Consider the following 21,780-nt stretch of genomic DNA (forward strand, 5'->3'; position numbering starts at 1 on the left):
AAAATTCAGCCTTGGTGGTTCATGGCTGTGACCTCTGTGCTGGGAATGAGGGTTGGATTAAGAGAATCCCTGGAGCTTATTGGCTAGTGAATCTGGCTGAATCGGTGAGCTGCAGGCTCAGTAAAGACTCTGTCCCCAAAGAATAGGATGGAGAGCAGTGAAGGAAGACATTCAGTGTCATCCTCTAGCTCCACCTGCCATTCATACATGCGCATGTACACTGCATGCATGCATAAAGCACCTGAATGACCATGTATATACACATCACACACACACACACAATTCTATATATGAAATGGTACTTGCCTGCAGAATGCTTTTCCAAATTGCCAAGGATTAAAATTCTCTCTAATATATGTGCAAGGCATTTATTTTTGTGCAGCAGGTTGTAGAATATAGAGTTGAAAAAGACCGTGACTTTGCTTTCTTCTGATCCCCAAACTTAATTCTTCTCCAAATAGTAACCTTCATTTTTACCAAAAATAATCACAGTAAGATCAATTTATGTGAAAATGGATATAGTCTCCTGATTACTTATAAAAATAAATACAGCCAAAATAACCACACAGAGTCTTTAAAAATCTGCTCTGTTGGAAATCTTGATAGATTAAAACAAACAAACATAAAAACCTCCTCAAGGCCTCAAAGCCACAGAAAGGAAGCCAGACATTCCATGCACGCTATTAAATATGATATTCTGATCAAAGTCAATATTTTCAACTGTGTTCTGTTACAAAAAGAACACATGGGCCTCTCTAATAGATTTTCATGAAGATCTGCCTTCACTGAACCTTTCTCTGCAAAGGGGGGTAGAGGGGGGCAGTTGACTCCAGAAGAAGAAGAGAAGCAAGATTCTTGCCCTGGGAGAAGCTGGGTGTCTATCTTGGTCCAGTACATCATGCTCCATCAGGTTGCCTTTGTAGCTGGCAAATTCCACTAGATGTCCTAGCCCCTCCCACCTCTAAAGGACCACCTTGTAATTCTCTTCCTTTGTGTCTGTGTTTTTGTTTCTGTCTCTGTCTGTCTATCTCCCACTCTGTCTCTGTGTCTCTCCCTCTCAGTAGTTCATTAGGAACTTACACAGGTAACCCAAAAGAGAGTTGAATCTGTCAAGCCCAAGATTCCCAGAGATCCTGAGTGGGGTAATTTCAGCAATGTCCTTAACACATCCATTTGCTCAGATTAGCACTAATGGCAGCATCTTTGACACAGCAATGCTCTCTGCTTCCATCCCAGGATTCTAGACAATAGAACTGATGCCTGGGAGCTGAAAAGGGAAGTTCCTGTGCCATTGCTGAGTGTTCGTATTCATTTCCTTTCCGTTTTTTTGTTTGTTTCTTTTTTGTTTTGTTCTTCAAGACAGGAAGCTTTGGGGCCTGTCCCAGAACTAGCTCTTGTAGACCAGGCTGGCCTTGAACTCACAGAGATCCTCCTGCTTCTGCCTCCCTAGGGCTGGGATTAAAGGCATGTGCCACCACCACCACCCGGCAAGTGTTCTTATTCATACAGATAAATTCACCAAGTATGGTTAGAGCTCAGTTGCCAAAAGTAATCAACAGATTATTTGGATCAAATAGATAGACTCCTTATCTGACTCTTTATTCAGGTTTAGAGGCTTGGTTTATGAGTATCCTGGTTAAGGATTGTACTTCAGTTCTTGGTATTACCCTTCTGACAGCCCTACCAAACTCTTCTTGAACGACTGGGTTTTAACCTGGGTTCCCATTGTTGTGATGCACAGGCAGGCACCATCTGCAGGCAGGCCTTTGGTGACCACTGAGCCAATGATCTCTCTGAGCTCTCTTGGCCTGTGATCCTTCATTCAGTGAAAACATGCTTAGTACAGACCAATGAGCCAGCAGGAGAAGGATCTTGAGGGTCGTTTAGGGGCTACCCACACTTCACAGCCTACCTGAATCATTTATCATACACTCAGCCATCCAGAGGCACCTCCTGCCGCAGCTTTCATCTCTCAAGCTGTGGCTGCTTTTGAAGACCAGCAGCGCTCAAACCACATTACCGGAACATGGTCCTACCCTTCTCTGGTCAGTGCAGGGTCCCAGTCTAGTGACGCTGACAGGAAGAGGGAGAGAGGCTCATGGGGAATGTATCAGACTCCAAACCCTGCTGGCTTCCATTAAAAGGGTGCCTATTCTGACCTGGGATGAGAAGCAATGACTTCAGGGAGGGAGTGTTTGGTTAAATGGAGATTCTAAAATTTTATTAAAAGTTAAATTTTCAGAGCTGAATTAGTAGTTAAGAACACTGCCTGGGGGCTGGAGAGATGTCTCAGAGGTTAAAGAGCACTGACTGCTCTTCCATAGGTCCTGAGTTCAATTCCTAGCAACCATGTGGTGACTCACAAGCACCTATAATGAGAACTGGCGCCCTCTTCTGGCCTGCAGGTAGAACACTGTATACATTGTAAATAATCTTTTAAAAAAAAGAGTACAGGCAGGAAGCTACACAGCGGGTGAGAGACAGAGACCTATTAGGCACGCCGTGAAGAGAAAGTGGGTATTTATTTAGTGGGTATTGGAGGAGTATTGGAAAGGGAGAAGGGAGAAGAGCAGAGAGAGAGGCAGAGTACTGCAGCCCTCTGAGACCATGGAGTGGCATCCTCAGGTAAAGAATGTCTTGAAGCATAAGGGAGCACAGAGATGGGAGACAGCCTGGGAGCCTTGTATACATGAACCCTGAATACAAATTTTGAACCCTCAGTGTTTGACTCTGAGGACCCAGGTCTTAAACTCAAAATCCACTGTAGTAAATGAAGCATTTCCCATGGTTATCTCGGGCCATTTAGCCCAGAAAACCTAAAGTGCCACAGACTGTTCCCCACATCAGTCAGGGCACATTCCCTCTGCCATCACACCTGCTCCTCTCCAGGGTGTCCTAAGACATCCCCTAAGAGAATGGGCCTCCAACACTCACCCATTCTCCTGTCCTGGCCCTCAACTCAAATCACCTTATTTGAGTCTAACAGCTACTCTTTGAGTCAGAATGAGCAAAGAAGCATTATTTTATTTTTGACAACGTAATAACTGCACAAGTTCGAAAATGCAGCCAAGCTTAAAATAAAAGGAAAACTCTCTGTCTGTGCCAAGCCTCTGATACAAACCCCAAGAGGCAGATTGACTACTTGATGTTCTTTTGGAACCTTTCCTTATAACTTGCCTAGGTCGTTGGCCTGAAAATATGCCTACTCATTTGAGACCAAATCTGTCCAACTCTGGCCTTAAAAACCATGAGTGACTAGTCTGGGCACAAACCTACACCAATATAAGATATCGGGGGGAGGGGGGGCTTGAACACCAGCCTCAGTACCCCCTCAGGGCTCAGAATTAGATGTCTGTGGCAGGCAAGGATCTGAGGGTAAAAAAAAAAAAAAAAAAAAATGAACTCAAATATGTTACCTCTGCATGTTCTTTATTTTTCGTGCGAGGGGAGAAAGTGAAGTGAAAGGGTGTGGAGAAGAAGAATAACAGAAAGAATAAGGAAAAGAAAGAAGGAGACGAGGGAAGAAGCAGAAGTAGCGAGGGGAAGAAGAGTAAGGAGGAGTGGTGAAGAGAAAAAGGAGAGTGAGAGTAAAGGCTGCTCTCCGCCCAGGCTTCCAGTTTTTACAGACGCAGTTGGAAAATTTCTTAGGCAAGGACAGTGATAACATGCATATCAAAATCACAAAGGTAGGCAGGTAGAAGCTGACAAAGCAGTCCTCCAGAACAGGTGACCGGACCCAGGAAAGAGCCAGCATTCAAGGGGAAGCACCTGACATTCCAAACCATTAGATAAAGTTACCAAACATCCCTGAATCCTGGATCCACCCATTCTCCTCACCCGGTCTCTTTTGTGATAACCAGCTTTGGGAACACCCAGATTTGTTAGCAAAGGTGAGGCACACTGCCTTCCTGCTCAGTGCCCGTCTTCTATAGAAATTTCTGTGTGGTCTGTTAGATAATTTTGTGGGATTGACTCGATGTAAATTTGACTGTTAGAACAAAGAGTGAATGCCACCCCTCCAAGGCCTCCTGGTGTGGGGGAGTGGACCAAGGTTGCTCTATTGTCTGTGGAGAAATCATGCTGCTGAGGTGTTTTGGGAACGAATCCCATTTCGAAGGGAAGAATCATGGCTTCACAAGATTTTTACAGATATGACAGTGACTTTTCCAAAAGACAAGTGTTCCCGCAGTTCTGCAAAATGGGTTATTCCATGAGGACTTGTACTTACACACTTCCCGTGGACCTGCCTATTGGTCTGTCAGCTGTGCATTCACTGTAGAGTCTTGTGGGCTCCAACAATATGATATTTCTATTTTAATAAGTCTCCTAGTTGTCTCTTCACTGGAACCCCTGCCCGGGGCATTGGAGAAATAGGTTCCAAGCCAAACCTTTGGCCAGAATTCACCCATGTGGTGGCACTTGAGAAAGACGTTAGCTTGGTTAAGAATAGCTGATAAGTCTGGAAAGTTAAAGAAGGCGGAAAAATAAGAAAATCAGTGTTTGGTCCTTCAAAAGGAAGTGTGAGCCCCACCGTGGTTTACCGGTCGTGGTTTACCATCTGACAGTTCCAAAACAAGTTCGCTGTTGGAGACTTGAGGTTGTTCTCTAAATAACACCCGCCAAGGAAGTGGAAATTTGGCCGAGTTGACAGAAACTGCTTCAAGAGATCCAAAAAGGGCTCTGAATGGAATGATTTCCAGGAGAAAGCGGCCATTGTCCGGGCCTGGAGAGCCATTAAGAAAGGGGGAACGACCACAATGGCCACATTGGCCAAGCCTAAAGAGAATGTTTTGGAACTAGGAGCAGTAAACACTGCCCAAAACTGTCAGAGAGAAAATTTCGAGAACATTGTGTACTGTGGACATGGTGCGGTTCGAGGCAGGAAGATTCCAAAAAGCAGCTCTGCAGAGAAAGCTCTCAGGACAGAGCGCCATTGTAAGGGCCAGTGGAGTGACTGGGGGAAAAGCTTCGAGGGTCTCGGCTATGGCTTGTGGCTTATTTAAAATGAAACTAAAGTTGTTACCAATAAAGAAAGAGCCCAGCACCTGTTCTGACACTGGAGAGGGGACATGACGGTGGGTATGTTTTATTAGCCAACAGGTACAAGGTGCTGTGAAAGGCCACACAGTGTTTAAATGTGGCATCTGACCATGTCATAGGAGAGAAACAGAAGCAGAAGGAAAGACTGAAACCTTTGCAATATGCAAGCTTTTCGATAAATCACACACACACACACACACACACACGGTGTATACCCCTCTCTCCTTTCTCTGAGGCTTTACCACAGGAATCCCCAGCCATGATAGTCTGCCTCACCAATGAAAGCAGCGGGGTCAAACAGCCACTGACTGAGAGTTCTGAAGCTCTAAGCAAACAAGTCTTCCCTCTTTCTAAGGTGTGCATCTCGAGTGGTTTGCCACGACAGACAGACAGACAGCCAACATAGAGCTTTTCAAAGGGAATTGTACAATTTCATTATCCAGAATTAGTTTTATTGAACTCTGATATCAACCTGAATTAGACCAAAAGTCTGAACTAAAACCACATGACAATGTATAAGTCTAGTTCTTAACCTGCATCCACAGCATCCTGGGAAACCTGGTAAAAAGTGGCTGAGTCCTACGAGCCCCCGACTCCACCATCCTCCTGCACGTCTATTCTGCATCTTAGATACTTTTGAGCCATGATAGCTTATTTGTAACCTACCTGATGATGAAGGATTAATGATTGATCCAGGGACAATTTCCATGTAATCAGCAATGGGAATAAACATGACAGAGACTGTTTGTGGAGTGTCGGTCCTGACGGGCATTCTGCCAGTGCCAAGCTCACCACATCACCTTCACTTTCACAATTCCCTGAGGGAGATACTTCTAATTTTATGGCCATGGAAACTGAAGTTAACATAAAGTAAAAGATTCCAGAGCTAGGAGAGAGACTCAAACTCCAGTGCATCTAATACCAAAGAACTCATTGCCTTCTTGGCCTCCTGCTATGGCCTCTAGAAACTGCATTATATTAACCAGAAAAATCACCTAAAAACTCCAGTCTTCACAGATGGGCCCACCGATAAAACAATTTTCTTCATTGTCAACCCAAATCTCTCACAGGTTCCCAGATTCACAGTCCTGTTCACCCCAATATCTCACCTCACTCTCCAGAGTGAATGACTTGCTTGTAATTTCAACTTTCCAGGAAGACAAACGCCTTGAAAAATAAAACCTAGGTTCCTAAAAGGGCAGAAGATTGAACCTCGTGTGCTATAATGTGGATATGGCTTTTCCCCACAGCCGCTTACAGTGAGACTCGGGTTCCCACTTCGCCATGGGAACAAGGCCTCGGTTTTATTCAAAGGAGTGGTTCAGATGTGTCTTCCCAATTAGCTGCTTGAATTGAAGGCTATGACCATCTCTCCAGAAATCCCACCCAGAAATTGTACTTCCTGAGCTGTAATGATCCAGGCCACAAGAGGGCACCAGCGCCCACAGAACAGGCACATTCCTCACCACCCTGAGGGATCTCTTCCCCCTCTAGTCCCTGTACTCTAGGTGCAAATGTCCACTCTGCTGAACCCCCCCCCCCCCGAGGAGATGACTCTGACGTGCTAGCTAGAATGAGGCACAGTGCGGTGGAGCGGCACACCCCTGGGACTAAGAAACCGGATTTAGGAAGTACACCTGAGATTGGATCCCGCCACTCTGGACACCTCAAGGCCGGCAATATCTCCCAGGGCCCTGCAGAAGAATGCCTGCTCTGGCTCTTCAGCACACGGAGAGGAACAGGAAACAAGCGTGGCTAAACTCAGATCAGGGGCCTTCCCCTTGCTTATTCTCCCAAACCACCTGCCTGGCCCCTTTTGCTCCATCCAGGACAGGAGGCGAAAGAACAGTTTTGCCTGGGAAAGGTGGTACCAAGTGTGGAAGGAACTTACTGTATGGCAGAGAGGAGGCCCTGAGGGAGGAGTTTTGGGCCCAGGAAATGAACTTAAGGGTTAGACCTAAGCAAGTAGGGCTGTAAAAGCTAAAACAGGGGCAGACCTTACAGGAGGTATACCGTGCCCAGCTGGGAAGATGGCTCTGCCTTGGGCATTATGGTTACTTCTCTTGGGTTTCCAAGCCCAGGGAGCTCACGCATGGTGTTCTGAAAAGGATAAACTCTATATTGATAAGCCAGTCAGTGACCCTGACATAGTGAAGTTTGCTGTGAGTGCATTCAACAGTCAGAACAAGGACGAGTATGCCTACAGACCGGTTCACATCATGAGTTTCTCAAAGGTACAGGTGGGTGACCTTGTCTACTGCAGTTCCTGTTTCCTGACGGAGCCGGCAAGACAGTCTCGGTTAGACATTTGCAGTATGTGGTTGAGTTACATATGACAAATCAGTTGCTCTCAGTGGTTGGAATGCTTTTTTAGCTTACACATTCTTTTAAATTAAGTCTACTCACATACAGAAGGATCTGGATATTTATCTCAAAATAATAATTAATAATAATAACTTTAGAATAGGTGCATTTAGGGAGATATTTCTACTGAGTACAGAAAATATTTGCACAAAAGTTCCACAGACAAAGACTGAAAATATGTCAAATCACAATTTAAGATTTTTGCTAGTGTACATTTACTGTGCACAATAATAGGCTTTGTGTGACGGTTCATAAATGCATATAGTGTATTTTCACAGTATTCATCTCCCATTTCTCTCTCTCTCTCTCTCCTCTCCTACCCTTGTTTATTTCTCTCCTCTTCCCAACTCATACCTTTTCTGCTTGTCTATCTTTTTTGTTATTGCTCAAATGAGTTTAATTAGGGGCACTTACAGGAACATGGTCAGGTTTTCTTTAGAGGAGCATGGGCAACTTACAAAGTTTTTCAAATGGTAAAGAAATTGGTGGGCTGGGAAGATGGCTCAGCCAGTAAAATGCTTGCCAGATAAACGGAGAGATGATAGTTGGGATCCCTATCATCCATGTGAAAAGCCTGACTCACAGATGCACACGTGTAATCCTAGCGCTGGGAAGGCAGAGACAAGAAAGGTCTGGAGAGGGACTGGTTTTGACCAGCCTAGTCTAGCTGGACTTCAGTTTCGGTGAGATATCCTATGTCAAAAAGTAAAGAGAGGAGCTGCTGAGAAAAACTTCTGGTGTCGCTCTAGGCTCCATGCAGACACATGTACACACACATGCACACAAATGAGCAATTAGGAAAATTGAGAAAGTGAACAAAAGAGTAGGCATTGAGGACTCACCAACTGTCTTGTGGCCAGGGACTAGCTAATAGTCTTGAGAGCCACCTGCCAGCTCAGCTCCTTCTCTCAACTCCCTCCTACTCTGGGTCCCTGGCAGACTCACTTGGCTCATTCACCACATCAGACCGTCTTCTTCATCCTAAAATGATCCCTGGTAATGGGATGCCTACAGAATGTCCTCAAGATGTCAATACCCATCTCCTAATGTCACCCTTGTGGTCATGGGCGAGGGATAATTTGTTCCTCCTTCCTCAGCAGAAGAAAGGCAGAGGGGTTTCAGCCCTACACAGTGCTGTGACCTCTGAGAACCTCTGCAGAGCACTGGATGACTCTGTTGTCTGAGCTCTCTTGGGCTGGAGTCTCACCCGTGGACTATGGCTATGGATTAGCTATAGGCAGGATTGGCCTTGTGGGAAGAAAGAATGGGAAGGATGAGAGACTAGGGAAAGGATAAGGGAGAGACAGGGAAAAAAAGCAGGAGGAGGATTTCAGAGCACACATTATAAAAACTTATCCCTAAAGCCACCATTGCAATCCTGTGTGCTGGTGCATAGTGACTGAAACTCGAGTATTTTCTTGATGTAGATCAGGTGACAGTTGTGACCGTATACTGCAGATCTGGCTTCATCTCTTTGGGCTGAGTTATCAGCAGAACCACTACCCTCCCAGAGCCTGTCCTCTAGGAATTCAGGTATTGGTTCCGACACCTATTGAGAGTGAGGCTTAGGCTCATTTGGTAGAGTAGAATGTGAACACTTGAGGTAGATGATATATTAGTGGTATATGACTCAGCCTGTGACTTCACCTAGCTTCTACCAGACTGCCACCTCCAAACTCTTAACTCTCCAAGGTAGAGACTATGCCCTTGACTTTCACCTCCAAGAAAGAGATGCCAGGCCTTGGAAAGCTCCAAATTTAGGAGACAGTCCAGGACTCTCCCCATACTGACCACAGACCTGAGGCCGGTATATAAACAGACAGCAAGAAGGGTCTGCTCATGTCAGGCTTTTTCTCTCTTCAGGAAAAGCTACCAGCAACTTTCCTCGTGAAGCTCAGGCTGAGAAGGACCATCTGTAAGACATTCGAGGAAAGCCTGGACACCTGCCCCTTTCAGGATGACCCTGAAATGGAAAAAGTAAGACGGGGCACCAGCATCCACCCCTTTCACGGTTCTGGGTGCTGCCAGGAAGAGAGGGGGGTGCAAGAGCAGATGACAACGATCCTTAAAGACCCAGGAAGTGACTAGTGACAAATTTCCTAGAATTCCTTCCTAAGCCTTAATGAGTAAAGAGTCCCAAAAGGCAGGCAGCCTAGGAACAAGCTACAGAGGCCTGGCCAACCTGTGCCCCCAACTCTGCCCACTCCCAGTATTAGCTGCCTGTTCCTTGTTGATGTCAAGGCTTCATGATGCCCATGCATCTTGGGCAAACAATGAGTAACAATTGCTTATTGTTTGGTGGTCATCCTCCTCTCCTAGATTCAGGGGAAAGAACCTAGTGAATTCTGATGCTATATTAGGGACCCTTCACTGACATACAGCCTGAAAAGAGAGTGAGAGAAGGGGCCCCACTGTCTGCACTTCAGAAGCTATGCCCAGCAGAAGGACCAGCAGCTTTTCTGAGGGACAATGAGAAGGGCAATCTAATTCTTGGGATAATGCCATCCAGGGCTGGTAGACTCCCATCAAGAAAAATTAGTAGCTTAGGGCTGGAGAGATGGCTCAGTGGTTAAGAGCATTGCCTGCTCTTCCAAAGGTCCTGAGTTCAATTCCCAGCAACCACATGGTGGCTCACAACCATCAGTAATGAGGTCTGGTGCCCTCTTCTGGCCTGCAGACATACACACAGACAGAATAATGTATACATAATAAATAAATAAATATTTAAAAAAAATAGTAGCTTAACTAATGACTTATGTCTGACAGTAGTCAACTCCTTCTGGAACAGAGCATCCCCTACTGTTCCTGGGAGCTTGCATCACACAGTAACAGTCCAGAAGTTCTTCTGTGGGTCACTTATTTATTGGTAAGGACAATCACCCAAATGCCTCTGGATCAAGAGAAAGCCCAGATGCAGACAGTTCACCACTCAAGCAGAGTTTGAGTTGGTGGTTACACCTGTAGATCAAAGGCCAAAATCTTCCAACTGCTGGTCAAGAAAGGGATAAAGTTGAGTAGACAGGATCCTGACAATAAACCACAGGCTTCCTGAGCCTCCTTCATCCCCTGTTCTATTTTGATTGCTCCCTTAGACCTTCATCTGCTCCTTCACCATCAGCACCCCACGCTCAAAACAGTTCAACATGTTGAAAAATACTTGTTCTACGGGGCTTCCCTGACTGGGACCCACAGCACTGGTCCATGCCTGCTCCTTTTTCTGAAGATACCTGATGTTCCTAGGAAGCAACAAATACAGGCTTAAGAAGCTCTATGCTTTTTGCAAGTGTCTGGGATTTTGTGTGTTTATTTCACGCCTCGTCTCTTTATTTTCTGGCTCCTACATTTTTTTTCTATTCCTTCTTCCACAATGTTCTCTGAATTTTAGAGAATCCTTTCTAAAAATTATTATTATTAATGTGTATTTGTGTGTAGTGTGTGTACGTTTATGTGCCTAAGAAGGTCAGAGGTGTCCCCTGGAGGTGAAGATACAGAAGACACAATCATTCCAAAGACAAATGTAGCATCTGTGGATGTCTTCCCTGAGTCTACACAGGTACCATCCCATCAGCAGTCAGTCATGGACAGAAGGACTCAGAGATCCTACTCTTCACTGATTAGGAGACGAAGAATCATTGCATTTAGTTGTGTGCCTACTGATGACTCCATCAAACTCCAAAAGATAGTCCCAATCCAAGTGTCATACAAAGGTCCCTGATAAACTAGATGGTCACAAAACAAAGCCATAAGTCACGAATCTGGTAAAAATGTGGGGATGGTGGAAAGGTAGGGTATTAACAGGGATGAGAGGAAGATAAGGATAAGGGAATCAGAATACATAGTACACAAGCAAAAAAAATTCAAATAACAAAATCAGTAAAAAGAAAAAATTGTAATCTACTCTACCAATAAAATAAAAACCAGAAATTACCTCAATATGTTCACCGAGCTAAAACTCTAGCTGCCTTGAAAATAATGTTTTTCAGAGATATAAAAAAACTACAATTGCCTAGAACCTTTTATTACACTCTGTCTCCAGAAAACAAACACTTAGGCCCTCCTATCACAAAGTACACATATAATCAACTACTTAGCCATTGAAATATGGTATATCTTCAGCTTTCTTCTCCTTTCTGTCTATAAAATCTAGTTATTCATGATGCATATGCTGGCTAGCTTACATTAACTTGACACAAGCTAGAATTATTTGGAAAAAAAAGGAACCTCAATTGGGAAAATGGTTCCATAAGATCCGGCTTTAGGGCATTTTTAAAATTAATGATTGATGAGAAAGGATCAACCCATTCTAAGTGATACCATCACTGGGCTGGCGGTCCTGGGTTCTATAAGAAAGCAGGCTAAGCAAGTCAGTAAGCAGCACTCATTAGTGGCCTCTGTAACAGCTCCTCTCCCTGGGTTCTGCCCTGTTTGAGTTCCTGCCTTGGCTTTCTTTAATGGACTGACTGTGACTTTGGATATGTAAGTCAAAAAAACCATTTCTTCTCCAAGTTGCTTTTGGTCATAATGTTTCATGACAGCAATAATAACCCTAATAAAGACAATGGTAGAACATAACTTTGTCATTGGACATTCCTGATGCATATAATATATGTATGTATGTTTGTGTGTGTATGTTTGTATGTATGTTTGTGTGTGTATGTATGTTTATATGTATATGTTTATATGTATGTTTGTGTGTGTATGTATGTATGTTTGTGTGTGTGTTTGTGTGTGTGTATGTGTGTGTGTTCTTCTTTGCCCAAATGAAGGCTACAAGTTTTATTTCTAAAAGTTTTCTTTATCTTAGTTTTTCATCAGATGTGAGATCCTAAGGAGGCCTCCAGCAACATAATAAGGATCTACTGACCAGGTGGTGCTCCCACAGGACCAATTGTGCTCAGTGCTCTCTGATGCAGTTGGAAGTCTTGGATGAATCCCCTCCCACAGCAGGCTCCATTGCTTTCAGTGTTGAGCTCCTTCGCTTTTGTTGAGCATCTCCTTAGAGATGCACAATATAAAATTATACTGTATTCAATATATAATGGTAGTTGGACCAGTTGTGAGGCCTTGCAGACTATAGGTTTTATTGCATTTGCTAGAGCATATATTCACCAGATAAAAGAAGTTTTTCTGTGTGTTCATCAGCGGATGAAAGTCAGACCTTTCGTGATCTAGAACCTGGAGTCTGGGTATGAAACAATATACTGGGAAAAGTGCTGTTAAAAACCACCATAAAAGAGCTGGGGATGTGACCTAGTGCCTGCTTAGCATGCATAATGCTCAGTAATTGACCCCAGCACTACGGAAAAATAAAACCAAACCACTGGAAGGAGACAAATTGAGTTCTTCTCACCACTCACACGACAGCAAAACCTTAGAACCTTAAACCCTGGGTTCTCATCTCTCCACTCAAGAGGCCCCTGAAGACCCTCAGTTCTGGTATTCATGGAAGACCTCAAGGTAATACTAAACCAAGACTTTATTTTTCCCCCCAAACAGAGACTATCTTAGACCGGAACCACTTACCCAAGACCATAGAGAAAGGGTTCTTACTAGTATTACCCTCATGAAACACATGCCCCCTTTCCTCTCAGCTTGTGCCTGTTTCTACGTGGCTGGCTGGTGCTGGCTTTGGGACCTCACACTCACACCCCCAACAAGAAGCACTGACTGAATACAGAAAATGCCCACTTCAACCCAAGCTCTTCCTGATTTTCAAAACACTAGTTCCTTCCGTAAGCATGTTTACTGATGCTCCACGTGCATCTGATTGCTGAATTGCACCTTGACTTTTTCCAAGAGGTTTTTTTCTTTCAGATTTCAATCCATGGGGGCTGGAGAGATGGCTCAGAGGTAAAGAGCACTGGCTGCTCTTCCAGAGGTCCTGAGTTCAATTCCCAGCAACCACATGGTGGCTCACAACCATCTGTACTGAGATCTGGCGCCCTGCTCTGGTGTGTGGGCATACATCAAGGCAGAATGTTGTATACATAATAAATAAATAAATCTTTAAAAAAAACAGATTTCAATCCATTGTTAAAATATAACAACAAACCCATGTCTATAGGGTCATCCTGAAAACAAACCTGCTAACATGGTTGGACAATGGAATCTATCACAATAGGCCTATTTGCTGGAACATGATGGATCCATGATTCTTGTTCTGCTGGGGTCATGGGAGATCATGGGAGAACAGCCTAGAAACTGGGGAAGGTTTGTAGCTCTGATCACTAGGGACAAACTGGCTGACAAGGTATGCCACATTCTCTTTGGGTTGTTCTAGACTCTATAACCAATAAAAGCATCTTTACTCAGAGTGGGGCTAGAATCCCAGACTGTGACCTGCTTGGTACTGAAGTTGGTATGCAATATGGCTGTACTTGGAAGTCACCAAGGCAAATCTATTGTTGGCATCCAAAGCAGATTATTGTCTTCTCTCACCCCCAGAGAGAACATTGGTTTTCTGAAGATGGGGACAGTTGAAAACGGTGATGTAAAACTGTCATTCCTGGTGAGCGTGTCTCCTTTTATTTCTGTGCTTACCTTAGGTGCTAAAATCTCACCTGATTTCTGAGCATTTATGAGGATATGTTCACATGCCCACCCTTGCTCAAACTGAGGTTTCTATGATGAATACTATCAAGCCCTCTCCCACCAGCTGGGTGATGTCATGCAAAGATTATTAAGATTTATTTTATTTTTAATAATGTGTATGGGAGTATGTGCAGATGTGGGTACAGGTACCCACAGAGCCCAGAAGAGTGTCCTGAAATTCAAATTCAGGTTCTCTGTAAAAAGCAGTACATGTTCTTAATTGTTCTCTCTCTAGCCCAGAGTCCAGTGATTTTTAGTTAGCATTTAAGTGTCCTTGTTACTAATCTTTGGAATTGAGTCTTCCAAATTCTATATTCTTAACCATTTTATGGACACCTTGACTGATTAAGAAATTAAGAAATCAGCAATTCTTTAGCAAATCTAAACCCTACTTGCTTATTTTGTCACAAGGGAATCTGAAAGCCACTCTCTGAAGATCAGAGGCTGCACACATACGCTAAGGTGAGAGTGGCAGAAGATCTGCCTGGGCCCTGTATGGATATTTGATACCCTGGGAGACCACAGCCCTTGTGCTTCCTGACTTTGTGACAGAGATTCTGATACATCTTACTTACTTATGTCTCCTTTGTTCCCCCATCAGGAACGTCAAGGTTAGGGGAACATCTTAGAAGCTCAAACAGTTCCCACCACCAGCCCATGGTGCTTCCTCTAAAAACACACACGGAAAGTTGTCAGAAATGCAATATTTAATGCGCTACTCTAAATGATGAAACAAGAGCAATATGAAATTTTCTTGCTTATTATCTGCATACTCAGTCTTGGCACTACACAATGTTGCAAAACAAGGAACATGAGCACACAGAGGCCCTGCCAAGGACGACCGCTTCATCGATACAGAAAGAAGTGAAAGAAGGACCAGTCCAAGATGACTCCAACTTGAGGAATTATGAGCACTCATGCTTGTAGAGCTTGAACTCTGTTACCCAGGGAAAGGTACCAACAGTGAACAGGCAGATGAACGTCTGAGGGAAAAGAATAAGAGAAGACATTGAAAGGAGACGGTGAAGGAAGTTTGTGGCTTGTGCTCCAAATAGCATCCATTTCACCCTTTCACTCCCATAGACCAATAGTTAGTAGAAGGAGACAAGGGCCTTTGGACATGATTATCCAGTGAACCCTTGGCAAGTGTTGACCCGTATCTTGATCTAAATCTTCATGGTAACCCAGGACACTTGCTTCCATTCCATGAGCAGCAGACAGTGACCTAGAGACAAATCTCTAGGATGTCCCTGTGTGGTTCACATACCTAACAGTAATGGTAGAAAGCACCCTGCTAGGATTAGCAACTATGATGGTTGGTTTCAACTATCAACCTAACATGATCTAGAATCATCTGGGATGATGTGGGATTTCCCTCTGTATGCTGTGATGACCATTGGTTAACAAAGAAACTGTCTTGGGCCTGTACAAGGAACAGAACTAGGTAGGGAAAACTAAACTGAAGAAGGAAGAAGGCAGAGTCAGAGAAAAGCCATGTAGCCCACTGGAGACAGACACTAGGAACTTTAGCTGGTGACAGCCATGTGACAATACATGGATTAATAGAAATGGGTTAAATTTATATGTAAGAGTTAGCCAATAAGAAACTAGAGCTAATGGGCCCAGCAGTGATTTCATTAATACAGTTTCTGTGTAGTTATTTTGGGCCTAAGCTGCCAGGAACATACTATCGGCATCCTTATTACAAATCTGGGAAGATCGTTTCAGTGAGGGATGACACAGATCAGGTTGGCCTACAAGAATGTTGGTAGGGGATTGTCTTGATTACATTAACTACAGAAAGACCCAGCCTACTAGGGGCGGCACTATTCCCTGGGTTTGGAACCTGCACTGTATTCAAGTGAGAAAAGGAAGCTAAGTACTAGAAACTCGTGTCCATTCATTTTTTTCTCTGCTTGTGACCATAGATGTCTTATGACTAACTGCCCAGTTCCTACTGTCCCAGCCTGTCCCTGTAGCCCTCACAGCTGTAAAAACCATGGAGGTGTGTGTGCCCTGCCTTACGTTATTCGGACTGTAGCTCTGCTGAAAGTGGCAAGTGTCGAGGCTTTCCTCAAATTTCTTGCACATGGTTCTACGCAGCTGAAGCTTCATGGAGTAAACAGCTGGAAAATTCACCTGCACACAGAAAAAAAATTGAAGTGAAGAGACCCTTCTTGCCACTTAAGAGACTCTGTGACTGTGCTCAGTGTGTGATCCAGCTTCTTCTCCATTTGGAGCTCTTCCAAGGCCTGGTGTCAGCTCTATGGAGACAGAAGCCAGGGAGGCAGTCTCTAGATTAGAGAGTTAAGAAACCAAAGTGGAAGAACCTGTTGGAAAACAGAGACGTCAAGGCTGAGTCCATTATCTCCAGTCCCTGTAACCCACATTCGGCCATAAAAACCCAGACTTCACTCTCAGCAGACACCTGAACTTACACCTGCATTCCCAGAGAACACAGGACATGCTCTTGCAGGGTGGTGGCTTTACCAGTGCCTCCTGGACAGTCAGCCCTAACACAGATCTCCAGATACTTTCTCAACTGAGCTATAAGTAAAACACCTGCAGTGCAAGCGCAGCCCAGAGCAGTGTTTCAGGAGAAGCCTTGTTCCTTTTACAGTCTGTGCTTCTGTAAACCACTTAGATACTGAGCAGTGATCTCAGAGGCCTCAGCGCTGGGCAGGGCCATAGGCCCTCGGCCTTTCCCTTACCAGGGAAGGAGAATTGAGTGCCCCTCCCTCATGGCCATAAGTGCAATGTTGGAGATGAGCGTTGCTATCCTCACCACATTCTCTAAGGGCATTATAGGAAGATAAAGAGGGTCTGATGTAGTCAGTGGGCAGAGTGGGTCAGCCAGGGGCCCAGAGCAGGAGGGACTTGAGAAGAGGAGCTGTCTGGTGCTCTCTTTCTGTGCTGCATGAATCCCCAGCCTCTTTTCTGTTTATCTTTCTTTTACTTTATCCAGTTTTACCAATTACTGTTTTGGTTTGTTTGTTTTAAATTTTGTGTCTGACTTATTTTTCAGCTTCATCTACCAGCACCTTTATGTGTGTGAATCTTTTACTTACTGAGTGTTTTATCTGCTTAAAAATGTCTGTTCTGGGGAAAAGTGAGATGGCTCATCAGGTAAAGGCACTTGCCACCAAGGATGACAGCCTGAACTCAATATCCAATATTTACATGGTGGAAAAAGAGAACTGACTCCCCTCTTTATTCTCTGACCTCTGTGTGTGCCAACACACATACACCACACACACATACACTCACACACACATACATTCACACATGCATACACACATAAACACACATTAAATGAATGAATGAATAAAATATAATAAGATCTTTAAAAAGAAATGCTCACTCTAAAATTACTCATTTAAAGTGTTTCAAACCAATAAGAATGACATATGTATCTTGCATGTGGATAGAGCATGATCTGATTTTAAAAGAATTTGTGTGGGAAAAGTATGTTAAACATTGAAACTGGCTGAATTAGGTTATCCACAACCTGCAAAAGATGTGGATTGCCCTCTCCTGTCCCTCACTGAGTAGCAGGTATATTCAGGCAGGACAGGCAAGGATGTGGTCACTTACCTCCTCCTTCCAGGAACTCAGGATATGTTCCACCCTGTAGGCGTTTTCCTCCTGACTTTTCTGGTTGAACGTGTCCACAGCAAACTCCACTGTGGGAAGGAAATGAATAGAGGTGGCCGCTTCCTCATCGGCCTTCGAGACAGGAGTGATGAGGGACTGGAAGCTCAGGAAGAGTAGCAGAAGAGCATGAGGGAGAGTTTTCCTTTCCTGTGTATAGGACATGGTGCCAGACTTACACAGTCACTGCCTTGCCTGTCTCAGCCCGTCAGCCCCACAGGAGCTTGCTTATCAGGCCCAGCTCTAGCCCGTAGTCTCTTCAGCTCGGGCACAGACTCCACCTTCGAAGATGTCTCTCTGAGTTACACCCTCTCCTATTCTTGTTTGCTCCAACAAAGATGTTTTGTTTTGTTTTTGATTTTTGGGTTTATTTGTTTTTGGTTGGGTTTTGGTTTTGTGGTTTTTGTTTGTTTGTTTGCATTTGTTTGTTTTTGTTTTTGAGACAGGGTTTCTCTGTGTACCCTGATTGTCCTGGAACTCACTATATAGACCAGGCTGGCCTTGAATTTGGAGCTCTGCCTGCCCCTGCCTTCTGAGTGCTGGGATTAAATGCATGTGCCACCATGGTCTGGTTTTTAAATCACCCCCAGTCCTAGAAAGAGGAACAGGACACCGAACAGAATGTGCTGGAGAGATTCAGCCAATGGGGAAGAGCATACTTAGATGTGGTCAGCCACATCTGCTCCTGATCTTCAATGAGACAGAGGAGCTATCATCAGAACCCTCCAGATTTGAATACTAAATATAAGACATGGCCCTAAGACATGTGTGTGTGAGTGGAAGTCAGTGAGGCAAGGAGCGACTGAGATGCAAAGAATAAGAGAGAAGAATAAGCTTTGAGTCTGAGGAGGCACAGCTGCTGGAGGCTCATGGAACATGCGCAAAGCCTGCCTGAGCACCACTGGCCTGGGACCTATGGGATTAGGTTGAGAATGAAGACCACTGTCCTGTGTCACTTCCTTGTTGCTTCATAGCTTTGGTCCAACTACTGACAGAGCAATTGGTTGTGCAGTTGGAGGTTCAGTGAGAGACACTGTCTCAAGGAAATAGGTGTGAGCAATAAAGACAACTGACCTCAGATGTGGTCTCTGTGTGCATGTGCACACACACACACACTTTTAATGCTGACCACACATCTTCCAAATGTCCCTAGTGAAAAGGCGATGAAATAAACTTCCTTTACTATAGTTGTGGCACCTGATCCCATCTTCTGAAAAACAAAATTTTTAACCATCACCATGTTTTCAGTTCTTTAACTATATATATATATATATATATATATATATATATATATATATGTTTTATTTTATGTTTCTAACTCATTGGTAGATGCATGTAGGATAATGACTATGGTGACTTCTTTCTCTATTCTTTTGATTTTATTGTTATGTTTGTTTTGTTTGTTTGTTTTGAGAATAGGGTATCAGTATACAGCCTAGACAAGTCATGAACTCATAATCCTTCTGTGTCTCTTTCTGAGGTTATGGGATTACAGACATAGAGATAGATAGATAGATAGATAGATAGATAGATAGATAGATAGATAGATAGAACATTAGGGGTTTTTTTTCTCTGTCTTTTTGCTTTCTGTCCCTTGAGCTTTGTTCTGGCCTCTGACTTTCCCCCTCTCATCCTTGCATTATTCTCAGCGATGGTCTCCACTAGTGGACTCTCATGTGCCTTGGTAACACATTGTTGTCAATATAAACCTTGTTGTCTCTACACCCCTTTATGTTAAGTGACCCTACGCTATGGCCACACACAACCTTTGCCTGTCTCCTTCCTGGAAGTGGGGCCCATTTTCTCCCTGCTTCCCAATGGTTGCACATGGTTCCCACCCTTGTCTTTTAATGTTAGATTGTCAACTATGTCCCAAGAGCTATTTCCAGGCCACCATCTGCTGTGTAAATGTGGTTTATTGATCCACAATTACCTTCCTTCATTTATGCATTGCTCATAGCTGTTCTTAAGACACAGGAGTAGCACTGAGTTATTGGACAGAGAGCCCATGGCCCCCAAACACCAAAACAGTTTATCTTTTCATATTTTTCTTCCATAAGTAGTGTGCTTAGCCAGGCAGTGGTGGCACACGCCTTTAATCCTAGCACTCAGGAGGCAGAGGCAGGAGGAGCTCTATGAGTTTGAGGCCAGCTTCGTCTACAAGAGCTAGTTCTAGGACAGGCTCCAAAGCTACAGAGAAACCCTGTCTAGAAAAACAAAAACAAATGAACAAAAAAGGTAGTATGCTTAACCCTGTCTCAGACTATCCAGATATGGTCTTTGTAGTCTCTGACATATCATAGTACCTCAGTTATTCATGTTAGCTGCATTTCTGCGGATCGGTGACATGTAGTTCCTTCATGTATGTTGGTCTCCATAGAAGGCACACCTAGGAACATCTTGACTCATGTCTCTTTCTTCACCCAGAAGAGAGAGGTGTTACCTTGTTCAGAAAAAGAACCATACTCCTTCTTCGCCAACGTCTCAGAAGATACACTCTTTCTATGATAAGAGAAGTAAATAGTCAAAACTGGCAAACATTTCCAGGCTTGTTGCCTATATTAGGCAACATGCATGAAAGACAGAGTTCCAAGTTCTGAAGCTTAGACTGAGCATGTGCCCTGGCCAGCCTGAACAAATTGTTAGGGCAAGGAGAAAGACTTTTTAGAGAGTTGACAAACTGAAAAGATGTAACCTGTGACCAACAAAGACCACTTGCCTGGATGTTGTAGGTACAAGACTTGCATAGAAAACTGGCAAGGTGGCTCAGCAGGTAAAAGCACTTGCTGTCAAGCCTGAGGTTTGAGCCTCAGAACCCATACGGTGGAAGAACAAACAGACTCCCCCAAGTTGTCCTTAGAGGCATACCCAAGTGCGCGTGATCACACACACATACCCCATAAACAAGCAAACATGCATGGAGTCTAAAAGGCATGTCAGATAGGCTGGCTGGCAGCAGAGTGGTTAGAAACCTCTGGAGGTCTGCTCTTCTGATACTAAGGCAGAGCTGTTGCTATCTGTAAGATGTTCTGGGTTCTGTGAATCTGAAGAAAAAAAAATGTTGATTAGAAAGTCCCAGGGACTCACGTCTTTTTAGTTTCTTTCCCACGAATGGTTGAGTCTGTGAATCATTGTTAGGAAAGAAAAGGCTTCTTTTCAGTGGAGAAGCGGGGAGATAGCAAAGGGCTACTTTTCTAGGACATAGATAATGAAAAGCTACTCTTCCAGGGTGGGTGGGGAAGATAGAGGCAACTTTCCCTGGGAGACAGAAAAAGGGGAGACATTCTCTAGATAATAGTTTTCAGTTCTTGGGTGGCTTCAGTCAGATGTGTCTTTCCTAACAAAGCCTGTGGAAACCAACAATATATTGCACAGCCCCATAGCCTTCAGAGTGACTTTTAAAATCAGTGGAAAGCTTGCAGCCTAGAGAGTTCACTCATCTCCCCTTGCTAAGAGCTCCCCCCGACCTGGAACTGCCCTTTTCAGGTCCGCAACTCTTTCTATATGTTGCTCTTCCCCAGTCCACAGTACAGATAGATCCAAGACTTAGAACACCACCTAGGGCAAATGTAAAAGGATATTTTAATGGTACTCCCCTGGGGTGGATATATATTTTAGTCCTAATGACATGAAATAAGACTCCTCCTTGGTCCCATGATCCTTATGGTTACGGACCAGACGATCATTTGAACAAGGTCAGAATGAGACATTTTGCCAGTGCGTAAGTGCCATTAGTTGGTTAAATTCCCTGAAAATAACTCATCTTTAAAAATAGGCCATTTATTTTTTATAAGAATGGGCATTAAGAGCCTGAAAAGATGGCTCAATTCGTAAGCTACTTGCCTTGCAGGGATAAGGATCCAAGTTTGTATTCACGGCTCAACATGGTGACACATGCCTGTGATCCTAGCCCTGAGGAGACAGAAACAAGAGGATTTCTGCAGCTCACTGACCAACAAAGTTTTGCCAAATCATTGAGCTCTGGGTTCAGTGAGAGACCTTATCTCAAACGATAAAATGGAGATGGATAGAAGAAGAAGATAACCCATATCAGCCTTTGGCTTACACAGACACACACACACACACGCATGCATGCATGTATGTATACTCACATGACAATACTTACATATGCAT

The 21,780-nt window shown here is 44.0% G+C and overlaps 2 protein-coding genes across 2 annotated transcripts; one reads left to right on the forward strand and one right to left on the reverse strand.

Annotated features, from left to right (window-relative positions):
* The first annotated feature begins 7,070 nt into the window (after window positions 1-7,070).
* On the forward strand, window positions 7,071-10,583 carry LOC130881534 (cystatin-9-like). The gene is made up of 3 exons (XM_057781144.1): window positions 7,071-7,280; window positions 9,268-9,381; window positions 10,497-10,583. The coding sequence occupies exons 1-3, from the start codon at window positions 7,071-7,073 to the stop codon at window positions 10,581-10,583; spliced, it is 411 nt and encodes a 136-aa protein (XP_057637127.1).
* Window positions 10,584-14,900: 4,317 nt separating this feature from the next.
* LOC130881535 (cystatin-9-like) lies at window positions 14,901-17,811 on the reverse strand. The gene is made up of 3 exons (XM_057781145.1): window positions 17,590-17,811; window positions 16,021-16,134; window positions 14,901-14,978 (listed from the first exon to the last, which is right to left on the reverse strand). The coding sequence occupies exons 1-3, from the start codon at window positions 17,809-17,811 to the stop codon at window positions 14,901-14,903; spliced, it is 414 nt and encodes a 137-aa protein (XP_057637128.1).
* Window positions 17,812-21,780: the final 3,969 nt, after the last annotated feature.

This window comes from Chionomys nivalis, chromosome 9 (assembly GCF_950005125.1).
Source record: "Chionomys nivalis chromosome 9, mChiNiv1.1, whole genome shotgun sequence".
NCBI lineage: Eukaryota > Metazoa > Chordata > Mammalia > Rodentia > Cricetidae > Chionomys > Chionomys nivalis.